Source organism: Colobus angolensis, unplaced genomic scaffold (genome assembly GCF_000951035.1).
Source record: "Colobus angolensis palliatus isolate OR3802 unplaced genomic scaffold, Cang.pa_1.0 Scaffold57, whole genome shotgun sequence".
NCBI lineage: Eukaryota > Metazoa > Chordata > Mammalia > Primates > Cercopithecidae > Colobus > Colobus angolensis.
This window is the reverse complement of record NW_012119265.1, coordinates 9909459-9935439: the sequence shown is the minus strand read 5'-3', so window position 1 is coordinate 9935439 and position 25981 is coordinate 9909459. Positions and strand designations below refer to the sequence as shown.

The following is a 25981-nucleotide window of genomic DNA, read 5'->3' as shown; positions in this document are numbered from 1 at the left end:
TGATGATTTCCAGTTGCATCCATGTCCCTACAAAGGACACAAACTCATCCTTTTTTATGGCTGCATAGTATTCCATGGTGTATATGTGCCACCTTTTCTTAATCCAGTCTGTCACTGATGGACATTTGGGTTGATTACAGTCTTTGCTGTTGTGAATAGTGCCGCAATAAACATACGTGTGCATGTATCTTTATAGCAGCATGACTTAAAATCCTTTGGTATACCCCCAGTAATGGGATGGCTGGGTCAAATGGTATTTCTAGTTCTGGATCCTTGAGGAATTGCCACACTGTTTTCCATAATGGTTGAACTAGTTTACAGTCCCACCAACAGTGTAAAAGTGTTCCTATTTCTCCACATCCTCTCCAGCACCTGTTGTTTCCTGATTTTTTAATGATTGCCATTCTAACTGGTGTGAGATGGTATCTCATTGTGGTTTTGATCTGCATTTCTCTGATAGTGAGTGATGATGAGCATTTTTTCAGGTGTCTGTTGGCTGTATGAATGTCTTCTTTTGAGAAGTGTCTGTTAATATCCTTTGCCCACTTTTTGATGGGGTTTTTTTTTCTTGTAAATTTGTTTGAGTTCTTTGTAGGTTCTGGATATTAGCCCTTTGTCAGATGAGCAGATTGCAAACATTTTCACCCATTCTGTAGGTTGCCTGTTCACTCTGATGGTAGTTTCTTTTGCTGTGCAGAAGCTCTTTAGTTTAATTAGATCCCATTTGTCAATTTTGGCTTTTGTTGCTGTTGCTTTTGGTGTTTTAGAGATGAAGTCCTTGCCCATGCCTATGTCCTGAATGGTATTACCTAGGTTTTCTTCTAGGATTTTTATGGTTTTAGGTCTAACATTTAAGTCTCTAATCCGTCTTGAATTAATTTTCATATAAGGTGTAAAGAAAGGATCCAGTTTCAGCTTTCTACTTATGGCTAGCCAATTTTCCCAGCACCATTTATTAAATAGGGAATCCTTTCCCTATTTCTTGTTTTTGTCAGGTTTGTCAAAGATCAGATGGCTGTAGATGACACACACCAATTTTTAAGGGGTAAGAAGTTTCCTTATTTATTTCTGAATCTGGGATAATAACACCTATAGCTACAGTGATCATGTAAAGATTAAACCAGAAGCCAAATGCCTCACACAGTGCCAAGCCCAGAAAAGAATCTCAATCAATAGAAGCTATTGCTACCACTACATTATATAAAGAGGAGACTTTGTGCCCAGTGCCCAAGTCCCTGGTATGACTAAGAGGAAGCCCAGGGCAGCAGTGACACCTGGACTCTGGGGCCAGGATGCTTGAGGTCCAAGAGCAACTCCTGCTGTGCTGTACTTAGCTTCTCTCTGACAAAACTCACATCTGCAAAATGGGGATAATAAGACAACCCAACTCACAGGTTTGTGAGGCTTAAATGATTTAAGCTAAGGGCTTCGAATAGTGTCTGGCATACTATAAATGAAATGCTCAAGAGATGTTTGCAACTATTATTATCCTCATCATCATTAGTACATCCGCGGCAGCTTCAGCCCCCATGGCCGTCTGCTACCAGGGCTCCAAAGGGCCTGCTATATGAGGCATAGCAAGGCCCCTTGGCTGTGGCTGTGGCACACGTGGCAGTGAGCTGCGTGCCCTGGGTCTAGAGGTGATGCCTCCCTCACGGACCTCCAAGACTGGCAGAGGTGCACACACACTCACAAGTGGACAGGAATGAAACAGCAGCCGAAACAGCAGCTGCAGTAGCTCCCCCAACCCTTACTGTGGGACAGGGGTATAGAGGGTCGAAGGAGGTGGAAGGAGTCCTGGCCCAGCTGCTGGGACACAGGGACGTTTCCTGATGCTATATGGCAATGGCCTTGACCGGATAAGGACTTTTCTTTCTGGGAAATGCTTGCTGAGCAAGGGGTTACAAACCCAGATTTGATAACCAAAACATACTAACCAAGGTTTCAGTTCTGATAAGTTTTCTAACACTGATTGGTAATTCATATTTTCTATTTTAAGGGGTTTATAATAATTATTATTGCAAAACAAATGCCCTCCTATGTACTACAAACATATTACTTTAAGCAAGACTTTTTATAGTATTCTCCCTTTCTATAAAGTTGATTCAATCTCAGAACTAGATTGCAAAAGATTTTCCTCCATTTAAAGTAAAAATCCGTTGTCTCTATGATTTAAAGACTGCATTTGAAGATGTATTATTCCAGAAACCAAGGCAGCAGGAAATAGTCACCACACTCAGAATTTTCGTGAGGATGCAGATTACCTTTTGGAAATAATTCAAAGATAGACATAACATGTAAGTTATGAAAAGTGTAGCTATTGCTTTAAGGCAATGTTAAGCTCGAGCCACATCTATTCTTACTTACCCAAGTTCTAAGAACTGCCTTGGAGTATATCTATACGAATAACAAGCCCATGCTGTACGAAAAGCTGCAGAGTGCTATTGACGGCTGGGGGAAAGGAGAAGGAAATCTCCGTAACAGATAGCAGTGTTGAACTTCTCCTAAATACCGTTGCTTTATTATTTTTCTCAGACAAAGTCATCTATGGGGTGAGTAGGGAGCTCAAATCAACAGGAAACAGTTACTGACGTCAAAGAGGTCACAGTGGAAAAGCACCCTCATGAGGAAATCTGATTGCACCATGTCTGAACTGGAAACAACTTGAATTTAACCACATTAAGAAAGATTACACAGCCTTCAAGGAAGAAACAATGAGAAGGAGTCTAATGGCTGCATTTTTTTTTTGACTTATCATTTTGCACAGCCCAGAAGATGTCAAAAGTTAATTCAATCATCCAGCAACCCCTGTGTCAAGCCCACAGGCAAGACACATCCTGTCTGAGCTCAGAGACTAGTCTTTGGGAAGGTGAAATATGTCCTGAATATAACAAACTCTTAGGACCTTGCATTTCAAACCTGGAGGGACACACAGCTCTTTTCAAAGACCAAGTGTTTTCCTGGTAATCTGGATGCATTATAGCCATCTCTCATAATGAAACCCGACAAGGCTTACTGGCATATATACACTAGACTACAGAAACAAAGAGGAAATCTAGCTTGCAGTTTAACACACTGTGAAACATCCAAGCCAGGATGTTCTTTAAAGCATAAATAAGCGGTAACATATGATAGGGGGCATAGCAGAGTCACAGCACAAGTCCACCCTTCCTGATGGAACCTCCTTTGGCATTTCTGGTCCACATACAGCTTTCCAGTACCATGGTGTAGGGCTGGGCTGGATCTGTGCACTTGGTCTTGTTTTCCACAGGGGACCTGAAACCCTTGAAGGCAGTGCCCAGATGCTAAGTGAACTATCTTTAATAGCACTAAGCACAGTGCCTGGCCAATTGTGAGGGTTAATAAATGCTTCAGGAGTGAACATAACAGGAACCATTTTTGTCTCCTGGTACAATTAAACTGGCACTTTAGAAGAGCTGGAACAAACTGACAAGATTAGTTTCACCCAACCATTTTACAGAAGCAAAGGGCAAAGAAGTGAAGTACCTTGCCCATAGTTAAAACCATTTGTAGAAGAGTTAAGTAGAGAATCAGGTCTGCTGACGCTGTATTTTCCTTCATAAAGCTTTGATTTTTCTATTTATAAAACTAATTACATATCCATAGTTCAAATGTAATTACAAAGTAAACAGATAGAAAATTGAGAAGAAAATAAAGAAAATGAAAATAAAATCACCCTAATCCTGACAATCAGATATAGGAATCTCAAACTTTTAGCTTCCAAAGAACTGGAGATTTCAGGGCAAATAAGAAATTTTCAAGGTAATGTTAACTATATTTAATTTTTCCTTTGTGTCCTAATTATACTTAACATTCTATAGCATGTTTTAAAAACAGAAAGGAAAAAGTAAAAAAAATACGCTTCTCTTTTCATTTATATTGCATATTATTTTCTGATATAATTAGTCATCAAGAACATAATTTTTTTAATAGTTGCATACTATTCCCAATGCCAGTTCTATGAAGTCCTGCAATTAGCTTGACTTCTAATTATGTTAATGAAAATAAGAGGACATGACTTTCATAGTCTCTATGCCATAATAAAGATCATTTTTTTTAGCCTGGTAAAGCAAGCATCTCTGAGTGGAGATGATTGCTAACTGGGCACGGTGTTTCAATTGATTGGGCAATCATTTAGACATCACTAACCTTTAGAGCACCCCCTAGTGGTCGAGAAGAACGTTTGAACAAACCTCCTAGTCAAAACTACCCACATTTGAAATACACTAAAACTTAAGAGTCACAAAGAAGATATCCGGGAAGATTATCTACTTTTAAAAAAAGGTTTAGCAACTTAACAAAAGCATCCACAATAGGATTTCTTTAATTCACTATTTCACATAGTGAAATTCTCTTTATAAAGATTTTGGTTTAAGCATCAAATAGGATATTTATGGACTTAGTTTGTATAGGGCCTATAGGATAAAGAGTAAAAATACCATTTCATTTATTTAGATGATTTTTCATGACAGAGATCCCTAAACTGTAAACTTTTAAGACAACCACAATTTCACTTCTCCCTCTGATCTATGTATGAATTTGACACTTTTGCCATGTGGGAAGATACTTTGGGTTATAGTTGATTAGACACTTTGTCCAGTTAGAGAAGTAGAGATTATGGCCAAGAATACATCGTATCTGCCTCAAGGTGATGCCTGGGAATCTACTGGCTGAGATTCATTTCCTCTCCCCATCTGCAGTGTTGATGCACGGGCTGAAGTTTCCGTGTGGAATGTGCCTTTCACATGTTATTTTGAGTTTGATTCCTCCACCATAGCCATGACAAACTCTTCTCTGGTTCTCTTTTGTTGGGGAACAAAATCTGTTCAAGCAAATGACATGCCCACGACCTCCTCCTAAACCATTAAAAAAATTTTTTTAAATGATAGTTTAAGTTCTAGGGTATATGTACACAATGTGCAGGTTTGTTAGATAGGTATATATGTGCCATGTTGGTTTGCTGCCCCCATCAGCTTGTCATCTACATTAGGTATTTCTCCTAATGCTATTCCTCCCCTAGCCCCCACCTGCCAACAGGCCCCAGTGTGTGATGTTCCCCTCCCTGTGTCCATGTGTTCTCATTGTTCAACTCCCACCTATGAGTGAGAACATGCAGTGTTCCCAAACCATTTTTGCAATCTGGATTACATATTGATCTCCACTGTCCATTAAGGAAGAAAGTTACAGACCTTACTCTATAAAGATACAGAGGTTATATTAAAAGAGGTGGAGCTCTAACAGGAAGAGAAGTAGTCATCAGAAACAGCTTAAAAGGTTTATATGGGAGAAAGCACATTGTGTTAACTTTGAAGAGAAGCTTCAGTTGGCTAAGTGGAGTTCAGATGGGTTGTTAAAACCCCCCAAATGAGCAGATCCTTAGATGGTGACACCAAGCACCTCATGCCATATCCAATAGAACTCTGAGTCTGTTAGTGAACTGACTTCATCTCAGCACTTGATTTATCTTACTATGAAACCACTTCCTTCTGATTCTTCTTCTTCTTCCACTCAACCTTAACCCTTACTTAGAATTCCTTCTTCAATTCTCCTCTCTTCTCTTCACTCTCTCTATAAACATCTACTGAAAGATTTTTGATTTCTTTTTTTAAGACAGAGTCTCGCTCTGTTGCCCAGGCTGAAGTGCAATGGTGCGATCTTGATTCACTGCAGCCTTTGCCTCCCGGGTTCAAGCGATCTTCCCTGCCTCAGCCTCCCGAGTAGCTGGGATTATGGGTGTGCACCACCATGCCTGGCTAAATTTTGTATTTTTAGTAGAGACGGGGTTTCGCCATGTTGACCACGCTGGTCTCGAACTCCTGACCTCAGGTGATCCACTCGCCTTGGCTTCCCAAAGTGCTGGGATTACAGGTGTGAGCCACTGTGTCTGGCCTGAAAGATTTTATATTATAGTTTCTAGTTACCAAGAGGACACGGATGACACCAAACTGATCTCCCATCTCAACTGTGTTTCTGAAAAACAAGCATCTTACCACTAAATTTCCCCCAAACTGAACTCAGGCTCTTCCATTCTCTCCAGGCTTCCAACTGGCCAGAGCCCTGGCTATTCCCACTTAAAAAGTCCTATCAAGTCTACCTCCTTAGTGTTTCCTTGACTCCACTCTATGATTGCTTTCTTGGGGCAGGCAAGTCCCCAGGTTGCGGGCCCAGCATCCTCACCAGATCTGCTGCCATTAGCCTCCCTCTGTAGACAGCAGCCAGGGAGAGCCTTCTAACATGCAAATCTTATGTCACTCCCTCACTTAAAGATTTTGCTGGCTCCTTTTACCTAACATTTTAGTCTAAGCTCCTCAGCAAAGGACATCAGACACATTATGACTTTGCCTCTTCATCACCACCCTCCCCCAACCACCACCATTTCCCCTCTTACAAATCTGCCTCATCTAGTCATTTGGGGTTTCCTGGGCGTGTCCCGCAATTTTAAGCCTCTGTACCTTTGCACTGCTGTTACCTCTGTCTGGGAGTCTATGCCCTCCTCCTGTGACTACAGGGTTCCTATTCATCTTCAAAACACAGTTCAGACAGCCCCTCCTCTGGGAAGTCCTTCCAACCTCCACGAGGATCAACCATAACTTTCTTCTCTCTATCACATGGTGTTATCATGACCTTTGACTGTAAGCAATTAAAGGGCAGGTCCACATTTTGTTCTTGTGTCTTCATCCCTGGCACATAATGTATGCTCCATAAACATTTACAGAATTGAATTTAAAATGCAAGATAAGTACACTATTACCATTCATTATAGTACAGAAACAGCTAATGTCTCTGTTGGCCAGGGTCCACCTTCAATATTTAGAGACCATTCAGCCTTAAGATAGCATTTAAGGTGCCTACTTTTTGTTTTGTTGTTTTTCTTTTTTTGTGGGTTTTAAAAAAATTGAGACAGGGGTCTCACTTTGTCATCCAGGCTGGAATGCAGTGGTGCAATCCCAGTTCACTAACGCAGCCTCAACCTTCTGGGCTCAAGCAATCCTCTGGTAAGGTATCCACATTTCAAGTTGAAGTGGCATTTCCATGTACGGGAAACAGAACAAAAAAAGCCAGCAAGCGGCTCTCCCTCAAAGCACAATCATATTGCTTTCAGCACGTTTTTCCATGCTGTTGGGAACCGTTTTGTAAAACTCTGATTATCTGTTTGTACAATTCAACCACATGTACCACACACAGGATGGGAATCTGACTCACAAAGTTCAGGGTGGGGAGGATGCTTTTCATAAAATGCCACTGACTCAATGCCTTGATGGTAAAGTGAAAGTGTAATTATTAAATGCTAAAACAAGCTGCAGTATTTCTACTGCTTGCTTTTTAAAAATAACCCATTTTAGATATATGCTCAGTCAGCTAATCTTTTGCTCCCTAGATGCCCCCAGGCTCTGATAATAATGCCTTATCGCGCAGCAGGCTTCACTGTTGAGAGCTGCCAGCAGCATGCCAGCCCTCACTCACATTAAACAGACACTGCATGCTTCCGCTGTCTCCCCCAAGCTCAGGGGCTCCATCCCTAACAGTGCCACTGTCAGTGCAGGCACCAACAGCTGTAATGAGCCCCCAACAGGAACCCTGCCTTTCTACAAACTCAGACAAAAAAAAATAATGCTTATATTTTCATAAAGAAGGTCTGACACATTTGGCGTTGGCCTCTATAAAAAGAAAAGTGATCGTCTAACCCATTTGATTTTTCATATCAAGGACAATCACCTTGACAGTAATGTAAGGGAGCCAGGGGAGATTCCCCCGGGAACCAATGTCTGGAGACATGTTTGGTTGTTACAACTGAAGAGGTGCTGCTGGTATTTGGTGAGCTGCTGGTATTCTGGGATGCTGCTCAACATCCACAATGAACAGGACAGCCCCCACCTCCAACAAAGTAGGCAAATGGCATTGCACTATGCAAATCAGTGATTTTTTTTTTTTTTTAATTGCAAAGGATGAAAACTTACCAGCCACTAGATTATTAAAACAACCTGACCTGTTGGTGAGGGTCAAGATAGTGAGAGCAAAGTTCTGAGCAACGTGGAAGGGTACTTTTTTAAAAAAAATCACTTACAACTGGTGATAAAGATCATTTTTTTAGCCTGGTAAAGCAGACAGCTCCGAGATGCGATGATGGCTAACTGGGCATGGTGTTTTAATTGCGATTGGCCATAGATGTGTCCTGAAGCCCAGATAAGAGGCACAAATCAAGTGAATGAGCAGATCCTGTATCTATGAGCTTCCAGAAGACAAACTAGAAACCAGTCTTACCACTGAACTTCCCCAAAACTGAACTCACGCCATTCCATTCTCTCCAGGTTCCCAACTGGCCAGAACCCTGGCCACTCCTCCTGAAAACGTCCTATCAGGTCTACCTCCTTAGTGTTCCCTTGACCCCACTCCTATGATTGCTGCCTTGGGGCAGGCAGGTCCACGGGCCACTGGCCCAGCATTCTCACCAGGTCTGCTGCTATTAGCCTCCTTCTGTAGACAGTAGCCAGAGAGGAGCTCTGCCATGTTTGTTCCCTATTTTTCTTGGTTGTGTCCAACTCATCTTGAACCGACTTTCACCACTGGTAGACATGATTGTAGAAGGTCTGGGCTTGCTGCAGGCACAGGTTAGTTTCCACTTCACATGCCCTCAGAGAAAACCATGCAGTCTGTGGCTTGGTGGTCCCTGGGGAGTGAGGAGCCAGAAGAACAAGGAAGCTGACTGACAAACACTTCCCAGGGTTCACTGCACAGCAATGGAAGAACATGTATGGAGAGGAGGGAGGAATTTGGCTGGCAGGGCTCTCCTCTTTTGTTTTGGTTGGGAATTATATATTACATCATTTTAATGTTTAGAACGTCATATACCACAAGAATGGAATTAAGAGATTCTGGGAAGAGTTCCAGGACTCCCATTTGTAACACCTAAGCCATAAATCATTCCAGACCAGAAGCGGGCAGGAGTGAGCTAAAAAATACAGGCTCTTTTGCTGTAACTAAGAATTGGAAGCCTCCCACAGAAAGGAAATAGGAACTCCCTGGGTGGCCCCAAAGAAGAGACAGGGCATGCCAAAGCCCTCCAGCAAAAAGGGGAGGGTCTGCTGGCAAGACTGAGCCAAGCTACTAGCTTACAGGGAAGGAAGGAAAAGGAACCTTGTAAAGAAAGAGTCAGTCGCTCTTGATGGCACATGGGTTAATACAGAGATGGAGACGGGAGGTGGACAGGGCGTCCTCATAGCCTGATGCAGGGGCTGCCGGTGAACAGACGAGTCTAGCCAGCAGGATGAGAAAGATCGTGCAAGTGGCATTGGGAACAAATGCAGCCTATTGGGGCTGCTACTCTTGCCATTCTGCCTCCTGCTTTAAACCTCCCAACTCCTATAGTGACCCAGAACCCACCGCTAACCAGAGAGAGTACCAAGGACCAAGGACTCGAGCTAACTCTCTCCCCAGTAATCTCACTGCATCCTACAAAAAATATAAGGGAGCACTTGATCTGCAAATGCAGCTTCAGACAAACCCCCCGACTCTTCAAGCAGATGACTGCTCTGAGCCTGCCTGAAAGGAAAATCCAGCAATTGCCACAGGGAGCAGCCTGCCATGGAGGGTCACCAGCTGAGACTACAAGATGAACAACCTGTTCATGAGCTTCAGCCTTATAAGCTTCCCAAAGAATGTCAGTTTCATGAGGGCAGGGACTCTTTTCTGTTTTGCTCACTGCTTCATCCTCAAGGCTTGAAGGTGAGCCCTACGCCTCGCAGGCACTCAGTGCATATCTGCTGAATGAATGAACACACTCCCCACTAACCTGCCAGTGCACAACTCTCTACGTGACGGGTCTGCTAACTTTATGTTGACGGGCTGTTTCTGTTCATGAGAAGCTGTGGATAATTCTGGACCTAGAAGAGATGGATGCAGCTGGGTTCTCAGCAGAGATTAAGTAATTAAGGAAAACCCAAGTATTTAAAAACTAGAATATATTACAGGGTATGATTTTGATCTAAAGCAGTCAGGCTTTCAGACTGCATGATTTTCTCTTCAGGGTGGGGTGGCAGCCCCTTGGCAGCCACTTCAGGTCCTACCTGGCAGTCCCAGCTGGTCACAGCAGGAGTCAACCCAGCTTCCTAGGGAACCATCTGCAGCCCACACCCGAGGGGCTGCTTAAAGCTATTAGTTGGCTTTAGTCTCACGGCCAATCAGGTTGTACTTCTCAGCAAAGACGGGCACACACTTAAGAGTTTCCTCTAGAACCCAATGTTCATTTTCAACTGCCTTTCCTTTTGTAGCATAAGGACTATATTTACTACATGCTATCTACTGTATACTTTTCTTTCATGTGTATTAGTCTTCTCTTCCCAACTAGAATGAGTTTTTAAAAAACTGTTTCTAGCCAGGCACGGTGGCTCATGCCTGTAATCCCAACACTTTGGGAGGCCAAGGCAGCAGGATTGCTTGAGGTCAGGAGTTCAAGGCCAGTGTGGGCAACATAGCAAGACCTCCAACTCTGCAAAAAATGAAAACAAATAAAAGAACTGTTTCTTTGCCTAGCATTCAGTCAGTGGGATTCTGGATTGACTGATTTTTCACTAAACTACCTGGCACAACACCCATCTCATTTTCACCCTTTGAGCAGTCCTGGCACTTGGTATTTCAATAAAGGGCCCTACTGAAGCCAGAGTATCTATAACTTGGCAGGCTTTAAGAGTTCCAAGTTGGGTCCAGGAAAACCATAACCAAGCAATCACCACCCCAAAAGCTTTCAGTCATCATGAGACACAGGGACAAATTGTGACCTGAGTTGTGTTCTGCTTACATCAAAGATTTTAAGTACACAAAACTCCACATACCATCTTACCAGACACGGAGGTGGCGGTCTACTCAGCCTCTAGGTTGTCAACGATAACGCCGGCTACCAAAATCGAGACCAGTTACAGCAGAACAACCTCAAACGGAAAAAACAAGCCAACTATTCCAAATCCTTTTGTCACACCAAGTATCCTGGCAGTCCCACCCAAAGAGACAGAGTCAAAGACACAGCTTGAGCTTCAGGTTCTCTTATTCCTCTTCGTTTGTGTGGCCCTATTTAGCAACAGAAGGTTAGAAAGCCTGGCGGCCTGAGAGGACAGAAGCAAAGGTCCCAAATAATCCCCCCAAAATCCAGATCCTGGAGAGGGCCTATGCACATTTTGTCTTCAGAGAATCTTCAGCAGAGAAGGAGGCAGGTCCAACATACATTGGCCCCAAAGTCAGATCTTGTCTGACTATGGAAATAAATCCGCAATTAATAACCTAAAAGAAAGATGGAACACCATGAATAAGGTAGGAACATGCAGACACAGGAAACACCATGCTCTGGCTCATTTTCTATTTTGATCGGAGCCAAAGGCAAACTGCAACCAATGACCTGTAGCAGACCAGATTGTACATGTAGCAGTCAGTGCTCAGGGAAAGGGGGAAACCTAGTTCCAAACAGATCACAGGAAATATCCTCAGGTATTTCACAAAAGGCCAAAAACCACCTACCGTGGAAAACTGCCGCTATTCCTGTCTAATGACAGTATTCTCAGCTGTACATATTAGAGACTCAAAGTTTCTATTTGTGATATAACGGAAATGGCTTGTATATTATTTAGCAGGACAGTCAGGTCAGGAATCCATGCACTGACTCTGGTTTGCTAAGTGATCTGGGGCAAGTTGTTTAACTTCTCTGGATCTCAGTTGCTAGGCCTTTAAAATGAGCATGATACTCTTTCCTGGATGCTCTGGGTATTAAATGAGATATTTTGTTCAATGGATATTTATGGAATGCCAATGTGCAGTTTAGTTTCATAGACATTGGTAATGAATATGAGCACCTAGGACATATGCTAGGGTCTCATGAACTGCCCTTTCCTTCTTCGCTCATCCCCTCCTGCAAAGTGGGTACCATCCAGTCCCCAGGAATCTACCAACTACCCCAAGGCATGAATAGAGGCTTCTTCAGAATCCCCATGCCTGTGAAGGGGAAAGTCTCCCAGCCTTTCGGCTATACTTTCCCTTCTCATCTAACCCTCTGTCACGGTGCCTCTTCCCCTTGCGCTGCACGTCACAGTAACACAGAGCACAAGCAGTAAAGCCACTGCAGGGGCCGAGCATGCCTCCTCCTCCCCACATCCAGCAGCTGGCAGGGGCTCAGTCAAATGCTCAGTGAGCCCGCGGGAAGGGAAAGGGGAGCTGGAGGCACTGGAAAGCATCAGAGCTGGACAGCGCAGGCTGCAGTCCCACTACGTCCCCACATGTTGAAGTCAGCTGGAGAGGCACTCCCTAAAGGTACATTGGCCAACAGGTCCAGCAGTAAGGAACACACCTTTAGGTGGAGAGGCTTATCTCAAAAAAAAAAAGGCAGGGGACCTTCTTAAAGACAAGTGGGCCAGCTAAGTCAGAATTAGAACTCAGAGCTCTTGTGCTGAAGTTCACAGTGCAGTTGTCTGCCTGGGTAAAGATTAATTCCAGGGCCACATGACTGCCTTGCTGCCTGGCTGCTCTCTGCCTCTCCCACTTCTTCGCTAATATTTAATACAACAACAATGGAGAAAGTAATACAAAGAAAAGAATGTTCCTTTGTACTCATGCTGCCAGGTACACTGAGCACACTGAGATCATTTTGCACCAGCACGTATGCAGCGATGGCATTTATTTCACAAGATTCCAAGATATTCTGACCTTCCAAAACCAGGATTTCAACTTTGTTGGCCATTTGTTGGTTTCTTATGGGAAGCTATGGTCCTGCCAGGAACTCCATCCTTGCAGGCTGATGTCGTAAGGACGCCCCAGCAGGCAGAGGAGCGGGAGGAGGCAAAAGCGCCGGGCATCGGAGCGTCCTGTAGCCACCTGAAAGCGGTGGATCCTAAACACAAACTTAAGTCATTCCCAAAACAATGAGGGGTACTTGGCTCAGCCCTCTTACCCAGTCCCAGGGCCTGCTCGTGAGAGGCTGTTTTGGGCACTGGCCACAAAATGTCTTCCGTTTTCCAAATAGAAACCTTTGCTTCCACAAACTGGGTCTCTGAACAAAGCCTGAAGCCTCAGACCAATATTTACTTTGTCGCTCCCCCTTCCTGTGATGGCTCCCCTCCACCCCCAACCCCTAGTCTTTCTCTCTCCAGGAGGAGAACCGAAGGGGAGGCCCCTGGGAGCTGGGGATGGGGGATGGGAGGCCTGGATTCCAGGACATCCAAGCCAGGGACATAGCTGCTGACACAACCCTCACTGATTCAGATAAAAGGAGTGTGATGTGAATTTCGCCAGAAATGAGTCAGGGAGGCAGCATGTACTAGGCCGTATCCCAGGTCCTGAGTGACCAGGGGTCTGGTCCCTGACTTAATAATGGCTTATTCCTCCTACCCCCACTGTTAAAGAAATGTAATCCTAGTACCAAATTTGGTAAATAGGAAAAAAAATCACTCATAATTCCACTACCTTAATCCAGTCTGATAGCTTATTGGCATAATTTAATGGCAGTCTTTTTTGGGGGTGGGGAGGGGAACGGGTCTGCCAATTCACTATCTTGGGCAGAACCTGACATGGATACAGACTGTTCATCATGATAACCTCTGTATTATTTCCTGGATCCTAACCTCCTATCTTTACCATTTTCTGTGACAGATTTTAGGCAAATGACTTAACTCCTCAATGTCTCACTTTTCCATTTGACATAATGAAGATAATAATTGTACTTATCTTATAAGGCTGTTATAGGAATCATGTGCAATAAACAATACATGTTAGGTGCTTATGACGGTGCCTGACAATTTAACTACCTAACACAAAATTATCTCTTGATTGGCTGAAAATTCTCATCAAATAGTGTATTATTGAAGTGTATTCCCACTGCTAAATGCTGAAGTTGTTTCTAATATTTTCCTATTATAAATAATGCATGACACCAAAGCAATCTTGACAAAAATTGTCAGAATCTTGACAGAATCTTGAATCAAAGAACAAAGCTTGAGGCATTATACTACCTGATTTCAAAATCTACTACAAAGCTACAGTAATCAAAACACTATGGTACTGGCACAAAAACAGACATATAGACCAATGGGACAGAATACAGAGCTCAGAAATAAATCCACACTTTTACAATCAATTAATTATCAACAAAGATCCCAAGGACACACAACAAAGAAAGGACTGTCTCTTCAATAAACGGTGTTGTGAAAACTGGATATCTACATGCAGAAGAATAAAAATAGACCCTCATCTCACATCACATAAAAAAATCACTGAAAAATGGACTAAAGACTTAAACGTAAGACCTGAAACTGTAAAATTACCAAATGACAACTTAGGGGAAGAAATCTGTGACACTGGCATAGGCAATGACTTTTTAAAATATGACCTTAAAAGCACAGACAACAAAAGCAAAAACAGACAAATGGAATTATATCAAATTAAAAAGCTTCTGCAAAGTTTCTACAATCAACAGAGTGAAGAGACAACCTGTGGAATGGGAGAAAATGTTTGCAAAACACATATCTGGATAAGGAGTTAATATCCAAATATAGAGGAAACTCAAACAACTTTATAGTAAGAAACAACCCAATTTAAAAATGGTTAATGAACCTGAATAGACATTTCTCAAAAGAAGACGTACAAATGGCCAACAGGTGGTGGGAATGTAAATTAGTTCAACCACTGTGGAAAACCATGTGGCGACTCCTCAAGGATCTAGAACCAGAAATACCATTTGACCCAGCAATCCCATTACTGGGTACATACCCAAAGGATTAGAAATCATTCTACTCTAAAGACACATGCACATGTATGTTTATTGCAGCACTATTTACAACACCAGAGACTTGGAACCAAAACAAATGACCATCAATGATAGACTGGATAAAGAAAATGTGGCTCATATACACCATGGAATACTATGCAGCCATAAAAAAGAATGAGTTCACGTCCTTTGCAGGGACATGGATGAAGCTGGAAACCATCATTCTCAGCAAACTAACACAGGAACAGAAAACCAAACACCACATGTTCTCACTCATAAGCCGAACAATGAGAACACAGGGAGGGGAACATCACACACCAGAACCTGTTGGGTGGGAGGGCAAGGGGAAGGAGAGCATTAGGACAAATACCTAATGTAATTGGGGCTTAAAATCTGGATGACAAACCAGGTGCAGCTGTATTGTAAACAGTGCAGCAAACCACCATGGCACATGTGTACCTATGTAACAAACCTGCACATTCAGCACATGTATCTCAGAACTTAAAGTAAAATAAAAATAAATAAAAAGTAAAAAAAAAACAAAAAAAAAAACACCACACACACAAACAGCCAACAGGTATAGAAAAAATGCTCAACATCACTAATAATCGGGAATATGCAGATTAAAACCACAATGAGATATTATGTCATACCTGTCAGAACAGCTATTATTGAAAAGATGAAAAATAACAGGTATTGGCGAGGATGTGGAGAAAAGGGAACCCCTGTACAGTGTTGGTGGGAATGTAAATTAGTATAGCCATTTGGAAAACGGTATGGAGGCTCCTCAAAAAATTAAAATAGAACTACCATATGTTCCAGCAATTCCAATACTGGATATACGTCCAAAGAAAATGAAATCAGCATGTCGAAGAGATGCCTGCACTCTTATGGAATAAACCTAAGTGTTCACCAGTGGATGAATGGACAAAGAAACAGTGGAATATATACACAATAGAATACTGTTCAGCTTTTAAACAGAAAGATATCCTGTCATTTGCAACATGGATCAACCTGGAGGACACTGTATTATGCGAAATAAGCCAGGCACAGACAGACAAATGCTGCTTCATCTCACTGATATGTGGAATCAAAAAAAGCCAAACTCACAGAAACAGAATAGAACAGTGGTTACCGCCAGGCGCGGTGGCTCACGCCTGTAATCCCAGCTCTCAGGGAGGCAGAGGCGGGAGGATAGCTTGAGCCCAGGAGTTCGAGACCTGCCTGGGTAATACAGCGAGACCCCGTTCTCCACAAAAAGGAAAAAAAAAAAGACAAAAAAAAAATAAGCGCAACTCCCCAGAACAGTGGTTACCAGAGGCCGGAGGATTAGAGAGATGTTAACCAAAAAATATAGATATAAATACAGCACTGAAAATTAAACATCTTTATGAATAACATTTTATTCTTTATATTATTTTTATAGTCTAGATTATCAGAAAAACAGATCCAAGAGTAAACATTTGATGGGTTTTAGTTTAGGTTATCAAATTAGCCACAAACTATTAAGATTTGCAGTGCTATCAGAAACATGTAAGGACGCCCATCTATACACTTGTAAGCAGAGTATATGATTATTAAAAAATAGGGGAAATAATCTATGGGTTCATAAACCTCTGTAGCAACCTTGATAAATGATCAAATATTTGAAATTTGCTTACTATTTCCTTTTTGCCAAGAACAAAAGGACCTATAAAATACTTACCTTCTCAGTGCTTGCTGTCCCCTCCATGTGGGTGTCCGGGCTGGCCATTGGGAAGCCCTGGGACCCTTTTCCTTTGGTGTGAGGAGGGAGGGGGTCATCACCACAATTGAACTGACTCGCTTTTGAACAGCACTTCACAGTGTACAAAATATTCTGCATTCTCTCATTCGACCCTCACAGCGATCCTGTTTTCATTTTAATGACGAGAACTTTAAGGCTCAAAGGAATTTTAGGACAGATTCAAGCCATTTAGATGGCGGAAAACAAAGCTAAAACAGAGTGCAGGTTTTCTGTTCCCAAGGACGATGCCATTTCCATACTGTCAGGTTGGAGGGGGGCCAAGACAGATAGGAGGTGTTTAAGCCGAGGCTGAATCAACCAACTAAATGCGGAATAAGACAACATATGGAGTCAGAGTCAGCCTGACCTAAACTTGAACCTTGTCTCTGCCACTTACAATCTAAGGGATCCTCGGCTAGTTACTGCCCTGCTCTGGGCTTCAGAGAGACTGATTCCACAGGGCTGCATGAGGAAAGTGCTATTTTTACAAAGGCCCTCACAATGAAATGCTTTGCAGATCAAGTGGCTCCAACACCTCCTCTCACTCCTAAATTCTCCAGGGGAGACTGTCACAGTTCAGCATTACACACTGATTAGCATCTTACTTGAGAAGCCAGGGCCTGCAACACTGGGCAGCTAAAAAGTAAGCAACTTTCTGCTGTAATTTCTCATAGCAGGTAACACTTTCTGTTCTTCATAGTTTTACAACAGTGAATGGGAATTGTCACTGAAGACTTCTGACAGATGAACGCACAGCGAACAAATGCCATGTGCATTGTGGAGTCCGATACCTTGCAAACCTCAAAGAAGGCATCAACGACAGCAAAATTAAAATTGTATACCTCTATCTCAGCATGAGAAAAACTCCCTTGCTGCTACCTTTTTTTTTCTTTTCTTTTTTGAGACAAAGTCTCGCTCTGTCGCCCAGGTTGGAGTGCAGTGGCACGATCTTGGCTCACTGAACCTACCAGGTTCCAGCGATCCTCCTGTCTCCCCTCTGGAGTAGGTGGAATTGCAGGCATGCGCCACCACACCAAGCTAATTTTTATATTTTTAGTAGATGAGGTTTCACCATGTTGGCCAGGCTGGTCTCAAACTCCTAGGCTCAAGTGATCGGCCCACCTCGGCTCCCAAAGTGCTGCCTGCGCTCAGCCTCACTTGCTTCTTTGAAGTGGGTTCCCACTACTTCTTTATCATTTAGCAGGGGAACATTCCCTTTATACTTTGCTTTGGAGACATCTACTACAATACACACAGCGTAAACCACAATGGCAGTTCCATGCATTTGGTTTCTCTGGAGGAGAAATAAAAACTTTGCGGTAGTGACTGCCACCTTGTGGTCAAACATAAAACTTCCACTAGGAAAAACAGACTTCAATGCTAGTAAAGGCTTCACCCACTAAACACTGGGAATACCGCGTGGCCGCTAAAATTTTGGTATATTGTATAATTTATATATTTTCCTGGAACATTTTGATTGTATATGCTATATTGGTTGGGTACTCAATCTGTTCCAGGTTTCTCATTTTACTCTACCATAACATGATCTAATTGTTGATGAGATCTTTGCTTATACTCACCAGAATTTCCTTTTACAGATCAAATTCCCCTGAGTTAGGTATACTTCTTTATTTGCTTCGGCAGTAGTAACTTGGAACCACTGCTGCTGCAAGACCAGGCTAAGCTCACTAAATACCAGTTGACTACTTGACTCAAAGGTTACCAGTTGGTGAAGATGACCTAACCTCATGTCATAGGAAACCATGTGATCTTTGGCTCCGGCCCTAGGAAGGAGATCTGAGCGGTCACCTGACTCTGCGGCTTGACTCGTGGTGTTCATGGTGGTGTTCAGGAGGCTGGCGCTTGAAACCCTGGTGGGCAACCAGTGTCAGCTACCAGCTATCCCTCTCAAGCCTGTAGCTGTAACTCCACTCCTCTATTCCAAGAAAAGAGCCCAACAAGGGGGTGAGGGCAGGGGAGGGGCTTTACGCTGGCAAAGTGCCCAGCAAAGGAAGGATTTCAAGGCTACTCCAGGGAGCAGTGTGGGGCAGGGAGAACTGCAGCTGCAGGGGAACCAAGGACTGGCTCAGCAGAGGGAAAGAAGAGGATGGGGGCAGGAGCAGCATGGGCTCCAGGGCCATCAGGAGTCACTGAGGACCAATGAGGAGCAGAGGGGAAGGGAGAGGAGTGCAGGGGAGTCGAGGCCCATGAAGCCATTAGCTGCCTCCCCAGTTTTTTTTTCTCTTGATAATGCTGGAGTGGCGCGGGAGTCCATGCCATGTATCTCCTTCAGTGCATCCTGTCACCAAGCTCCCAGACTTCACTGCTCCACCCATTCTCCAGGCTGCATGTGTCCCTCCCAACACAGATTTGAATACAAGTGATCCTGAAACATACGAAAACGCCCAGCTTCAGTTACAGCTAGAGGAATGCAAGTTAGAACTTCAAACATACCATTTTTCTAACCTCTCAGATGATCCAAATGACAGATAGCATGCCATGATGGGAAGGCGGGGGAAATGCATCTTCTCACTCAAGCTTTGGGAGTGTGAATTTAGAGACGCAGCCCAGCAAGTAGGGAAGAGCCTGCCTGTACTCTGCCGTCAGACCACCTGGCTTCAAACCCTCTCTGCCACTTCGGAACTAAGCTTCTTTGTACCTAAGTTTTCTCCTCGTGAAATGGGGTGATAATAACAGAACTCATTTCAGAGGGTTACCGTAAGGATTAAATGAGATAACAGACATAAAGCACTTAGAACAATGTATGGTATATGAACAATAAAATGTTCGCTATCTTTAACCACAATGGAGGAGAGGAACAATCAAATGAGTCCAATTTTGATTGGACTCAATCAAAATGTGAAGTGCATATACCCTTTGACCAAGCAATACTACTACTAATAACATGTCATACAGAAACACCAGCACAAGCACACAAAGACAAAAGTAGAAGGGGACTCACTGCAACAGTGACTGAAATAAAAGACTAGGAACATAATACATAGCAACAGAGGAGGACAAGTTAAATTAATTATGTCATGTTCTAAAATGGAGTACTATGCAGCCATTAAAAATGAGGCAGCTTGGTATATAGAAATACAAAACAATTTCCAATATATACTATTAATATTATGTCTTAAAAAAAATAAAGTGGCCAGGTACAGTGGCTCACGCTTGTAATCCCAGAACTTTGAGAGACTGAGGTGGGTGGATTGCTTTAGCTCAGGAGTTTGAGAGCAGCCTGGGAAACATGGCAAAACCCCATCTCTACAAAAAATACAAAAATTAGCCAGGTGTGGTGGCGTGTGCCTGTAAGTCCCAGTTTCTCAGGGGGATGAGGTGGGAGAATCGCTTTAGCCTGGGAGCTTGACGCTGCAGTAAGCCATAACCATCACTGCACTCCAGCCTGGGTGACGAAGTGAGACCCTCTCTCAAAAAATAGATTAATTAAATTTTAAAAATACAGAATCATGGGCAAAGTATACTATTATTTGTGTTTTTTAAAGATAAATATGTATGCATATGTGTGCTGTTATATATGATTTTGTGTACAGAAAATTCTCTCAAAGGCTATAAATAAAACGAGCAATAATTGTTTCTTTCAGAGAAAGGATATGAATATTTGGAGGATACTTATATTACCTATTGCAAGAAATTAGATTTTCATAATTAAAACATACAACCTGATATGTCATTCCTCTGCTTCAACTTCTTCCATGACTTTCCATTGCTCTCAGGACTAAATTCAAACCCCTTAACGCAGCCTGCAAGCATCTTCATGGCCTGGCCCTGGCCCACCTTGGCTGCCTCAGTTCTCACCAGGCCCCTCTTCAACCTTGATATGCTGCGTGTGCTGAGCCTCCTTCACACCTGATGCTCTGTCTCACCAGGAGACCTATGGTGTGCTGTTGACCCTGTATGATATATTCGTCTTCATTCTCTGCCTAACTAATTCTCACTCACTCATCTGGTCCCAGCATGGCTTTACCTTCCCTAGAGGTGTATTGCCAGCCTCCCTGACCGGGTCAGATGCCCCTATCCCGCTCCCATGGAATCCCCTACTTCCTTGATGGTGGCACAGGTCAGGAACATGCCCAAAATTCACTCTCCCAGAATGTTTTTTGACAGCAAGATTCTGACACCTCTGTGGCAGACCCTCCCTCTTGGTGCCTTCTCCAAGGCCATTTTCCCTCTTCATTGATACCAGAAGCCCAATTTTGAGCCTGATTCTAAACAGAAGCAGAATATCCTGTGCCAGAGGCTGAATCAAGGTTGGTGTGAACCAATCATGGTCTGCCAGCTTATCTTGGCCTGATATTTGCTCTTGCAGCCTCCTTGCTAAGGGCATGATATGGTTTGGCTGTGTGTCCCCACCCAAATCTCATGTTGAATTGGAATCTCTAATGTTGAGGGAAGGGCCTGGTGGGAGGTGACCGGATCATGAGGCAGATTTCCCTCTTGCTGTTCTCCTGACAGCGAGGTCTCATGAGATTCGGCTGTTTAAAAGCGTGCAGCATTTCCCCTTTGCTCTCTCTCCTGCTGTCACGTGAAGCCCTGCTTGCTCCTCCTTCATCCTTCCGCTATGATTCTGTTTCTTGAGGCCTCCCCAGCCAGGCCTTCTTAATGGCCTATGGAACTGTGAGTCAATTAAACATTTTTTTCTTCAGAAGTTACCCAGTCTCAGGCAGTTCTTTGTAGCAATGTGAGAACAGACATACAGGGTAGTTGACCCAAGTTCAGGAAAGATCTTCCCTCCCTGAAAAAAGGAGACTGGCCATGAAGCCCTTCGTCCCCTGCCCTTGGGCTTTCTGCTTTGCTATCATGCCAAGGTGTGGCATCTAGGGCTACAACAGATACCCTGGGACCCCAAGGGAAAGACATGTCCAATGTCACTGAGCAACAAATCCAATCATAGCACTGTTATCATCAGACTTCTCATTATGTGAAACAACAAGTAAAAAGTTTACTAATGGATCAAACCCATCTTTTCTATTTATTTAATCCACCGCTGGTCAAGTGTTCCATTAACTGTAGCCAGAAACATTCCTAAATGCACGCCATTATAGGGCAGACAGATTCAATTCCTAAGACCAGTCCATGGTTTCAGGCAAAGGGACACTGCTAAAGCCAGGAGCAATGCCCTGGGATGTTCCAAATCAAGGTACCTCTCTGGGTCCTCTCAGACCCCTCTTCTAAACTCCTGTGCCCAGGTCAGAACCAGCCCAGCATTTAGAAGCAGAGTCACAGCCAAATTCATCAAGATAATCAGCCCATGGCATTTTCTCTGTTCTTAATTTCTGTAACCTTCACTCACCTAGAGAAGATTTATGTATGATGACCTTTTCAATCCTGGGACGCACAACCCTCACAGTGCTCCTTCCCCGGACAGCACAAAGGAAGGGGTGAATTCATAAGCTTCCATTTTTCCTCCAGAGGTTGTCAGAAGTCACCAATACCTTCATATGACCCTGCCTTGGGAGCCCATCCCCCAAAATTTCTGATACTCAACTTTACGAAATCTCCAGTATCTTATTGTCTCAGCTCTTTAAGAAAAGAGGCTGTTGGTGCAGTGAATGTGATTCATACTTACAGGGGTCTGAAAGCAGCAGAACAACTGAGTGAGAAAGGGGTGATTGCGGGCCAGAGACAGGATCCTTTTCTCGGTCATGGTGCATTCCACATCATCATCCTGCAGAATCACGTCCTTCTTTAGCACCTTCACAGCATAGAGGTCTCCTGTTTCTTTTATTCTTGCAAGCATCACCTATGGCAAAGCAAAAGGAGGGAGCATGAGAGAGTCCTTTTGGGGACCTTAGGGTTTGTGCAAACAAGGGGAAGAAAGAATGGCACATGTGAAATGTGAGTATGTGTGTGTGTGTGCGTGAATACAGAGCATGCTTACTTCAACCCAAACAGTTAAAGCCAAGACTCACCTTCCCAAAACTCCCCTTCCCCAACACTCGGATGAACTCAAAGTTGTCGATACCAAGTCGGCTGGAAGAATTAACCCCAATCCCATTTCCTTCTTTGCTGTTCTCCTTTCCCTGTCGTCTTAGGGTCGATCTGGAAACGAGTTTCTGAAAGAGTAAGAACACAAAATTGCAGCAGGAGCACGGAGCACCCATACACGAAGAAGACCTTACTGACTGGGAGCAGTCTCACCCCCAGTATAACGTGGGGGAAAGATCAATTCAGCTTGACAGATGATCGGTTCTGCCACTTGAAGCTCCCTTAGTATCAGCTTCTGAATCTGTGCTTACTGCTTGGTGTGAAAGGTCAATTAAAAATACGTCTAAGTCATGGAGTTACAGTTAGCGCTCAAGTGGAAGTGCATGGAAACACCAATGCCTTGTGTGGTCCCTCGGGTGCCTTCTGCGGTGGCTTTCCATAGGAAGGTCCCATTCCATGAGTGCCACCTAGTGTCCACTTTTTACAGAGAGCAGTGTTCATGTCTGCTCAGAGATTCAAGCATCATTCAGCACCAGGACACGAATGAAGCAACGTTTTTTAATCAATGTTTTAAATTATATAGGAGGAATAAAAGTTCAGTGTGAATAGAACAATGATCAAAAGCATGAAGAATAAAAATTTAAATACCTAAAATCTCACCAGCCCCCTGCCAAAGATATCTATATCTATGTACAAATAACACACACATGTTTTTATACTTGGTTAATTTTTAAAAATGTAATCAAATTATTGTTTCATAACATATGTTTGTATTTAAAAATTTGTCATGGGTATTTTTCATGCGGGTTCTAATGGCTATTCAATATCCATTTCATGGATATCTCACAATGTATTAATTCCCCTACTATTAGAAAGATGAGGTATCTCCCATTTTTCACCATAATGAATAACACCGTAGTGAACACACTTCATGCAAATCTTCAAAACAGAGTAATTAAGGGTCTAGCTCTGAAGCAAGCTGCCTGGATTCCATAACAGCTCTGCAACCTAACCTGTGACCCTGAGCAAGTTACCTACCCAGCCTATCCCTGCCTCAGTTTCCTCTTCTGACAAAGAGAAGGTTAAAGCATCTGCCACATGAGTCATTAGGAGGCCTAAATGAACAAATGCATATAAAGCACTTAGATTGGTGCCTGGCACATTCAATAAACTTAAGCTGTACTGTCATTATCATCATCCAGTTTCTTAAGATAACTTCCTGCAAATGGAATTCCTTGTGCCAAAGTGCTAATTTTGAAGACTTCTGATACACAGCCAACTTGCCATCTACAAAGACTGAACAATCTACAGTCCTACCAGCATGAGAGTTCTAGTTTCAACACAAAGAATGGAAAGTAAGTGTGGCTGCTTCAGTTGGCTTTCCAATTCCATCCTACTGAGTACCTGAGGATGTTGCTACCTAAAGGCAAGGTGACTTTCGCAGCTGGCCCACCTTGAGACATTTATAAGATAAGCTACCACTAGACAACAGATCAAAAGTCTAACATCCAGCCAGGTGCCGGATATCATGGATTAAGGATAGCTGATTCAAATGACAAGTGCACTGTCCATTCCTGAAGATTGTGCTGCATGGCCTTATCTTATTCCCACTGTATCTTAGAAGCCCTAGTTCAGGCTGACATCTTTAATCTCTGCTCTTCAGGGATAACTGCCCCATGCATTAGCAATCCCCGTACAATACTGGCATCCTGCCCACCTACCCACAAGACAGACAGACCAGATTTCAAATACATTTTTTTACCATGATTTGATGAAACTCATTCATCTAAATCACATGTAACAGTCATTGCTGACTTAGTATGATCTAATATAGAGATTAAAATGTTTATCATAGTGGCAATTCATAAATTGTCAATAAAAGTCCCTGATCTACTAGGCAGGAGTCTTTCAGTAAAAAGGAAATGAGGTGCTTGGTGCTGACATTTTCAGGATTACCAAGAATCTCACAGTGATGGCACTTACCTTTCTCAGTACCCAGAGATTAGTTAGTAAAGTTGATAATTTTCCTGAACTGGACACCAAGCTACACCGTTCAGATGTTACAGCCATGGCTATTTTCCATCTCTAGACACTGACCAGGAAGGCAGCAGTAAGACATGGGCTTGGGAAGCAGCCAAGGCTCAATTGGATGACAGCAGGTGGAGGTCATTCAGGGAGAGTGCTGACAAAAACATGTGCACTGCAACTGACACAACTCCACCCACTCCTGAGAGTCCAGAGGGAGGGACTCCTGTCTCTTGCTGAATGTGAGTGATAAATTCACAATCCATAAACAAAACCTGCAGAACTGCTGGACTCCAGGGCTGTGCAGAGCCTCAGAGATCTTCAAGTTGAACCCCTTTAGAGGTGAGGATGCTGACGCCCATAGTTACTGGTCACCTGTCCTGCCTGGTCATCAGCCAAGAGCATAACCCAGGATCCTGCATTTTAGGCTTTCACCAGACCACAGTGACAGGAAGCTGACTTTAAAAAAGAAAAGAAAGGCCAGGCGTGGCAGCTCATGCCTGTAATCCCAGCACTTTGGGAAGCCAAGGCGGGCAGATCACTTGAGATCAGAAGTTCGAGACCAGCCTGGCCAACATGGAGAAACCCCATCTCTACTAAAAATACAAAAATTAGCCAGGTGTGGTGGCGTGTGCCTGTAAGTCCCAGTTTCTCAGGGGGATGAGGTGGGAGAATCGCTTTAGCCTGGGAGCTTGACGCTGCAGTAAGCCATAACCATCACTGCACTCCAGCCTGGGTGACGAAGTGAGACCCTCTCTCAAAAAATAGATTAATTAAATTTTAAAAATACAGAATCATGGGCAAAGTATACTATTATTTGTGTTTTTTAAAGATAAATATGTATGCATATGTGTGCTGTTATATATGATTTTGTGTACAGAAAATTCTCTCAAAGGCTATAAATAAAACGAGCAATAATTGTTTCTTTCAGAGAAAGGATATGAATATTTGGAGGATACTTATATTACCTATTGCAAGAAATTAGATTTTCATAATTAAAACATACAACCTGATATGTCATTCCTCTGCTTCAACTTCTTCCATGACTTTCCATTGCTCTCAGGACTAAATTCAAACCCCTTAACGCAGCCTGCAAGCATCTTCATGGCCTGGCCCTGGCCCACCTTGGCTGCCTCAGTTCTCACCAGGCCCCTCTTCAACCTTGATATGCTGCGTGTGCTGAGCCTCCTTCACACCTGATGCTCTGTCTCACCAGGAGACCTATGGTGTGCTGTTGACCCTGTATGATATATTCGTCTTCATTCTCTGCCTAACTAATTCTCACTCACTCATCTGGTCCCAGCATGGCTTTACCTTCCCTAGAGGTGTATTGCCAGCCTCCCTGACCGGGTCAGATGCCCCTATCCCGCTCCCATGGAATCCCCTACTTCCTTGATGGTGGCACAGGTCAGGAACATGCCCAAAATTCACTCTCCCAGAATGTTTTTTGACAGCAAGATTCTGACACCTCTGTGGCAGAC

At 43.3% G+C, this 25981-nt stretch overlaps 1 protein-coding gene across 1 annotated transcript in view; it reads right to left on the bottom strand.

Moving 5' to 3' along the window:
* Positions 1 to 25981, bottom strand: part of PRKCH (protein kinase C, eta) — a 370394-nt gene that overhangs the window by 72375 nt on the left and 272038 nt on the right. Inside the window, exons 9-10 of the mRNA XM_011961950.1 lie at positions 22460 to 22603; positions 22117 to 22290 (exon numbers count right to left, since the gene is read on the bottom strand). Coding sequence (XP_011817340.1) covers positions 22117 to 22290; positions 22460 to 22603 — 318 coding nt within the window. The remainder of the gene's footprint in view (positions 1 to 22116; positions 22291 to 22459; positions 22604 to 25981) is intronic.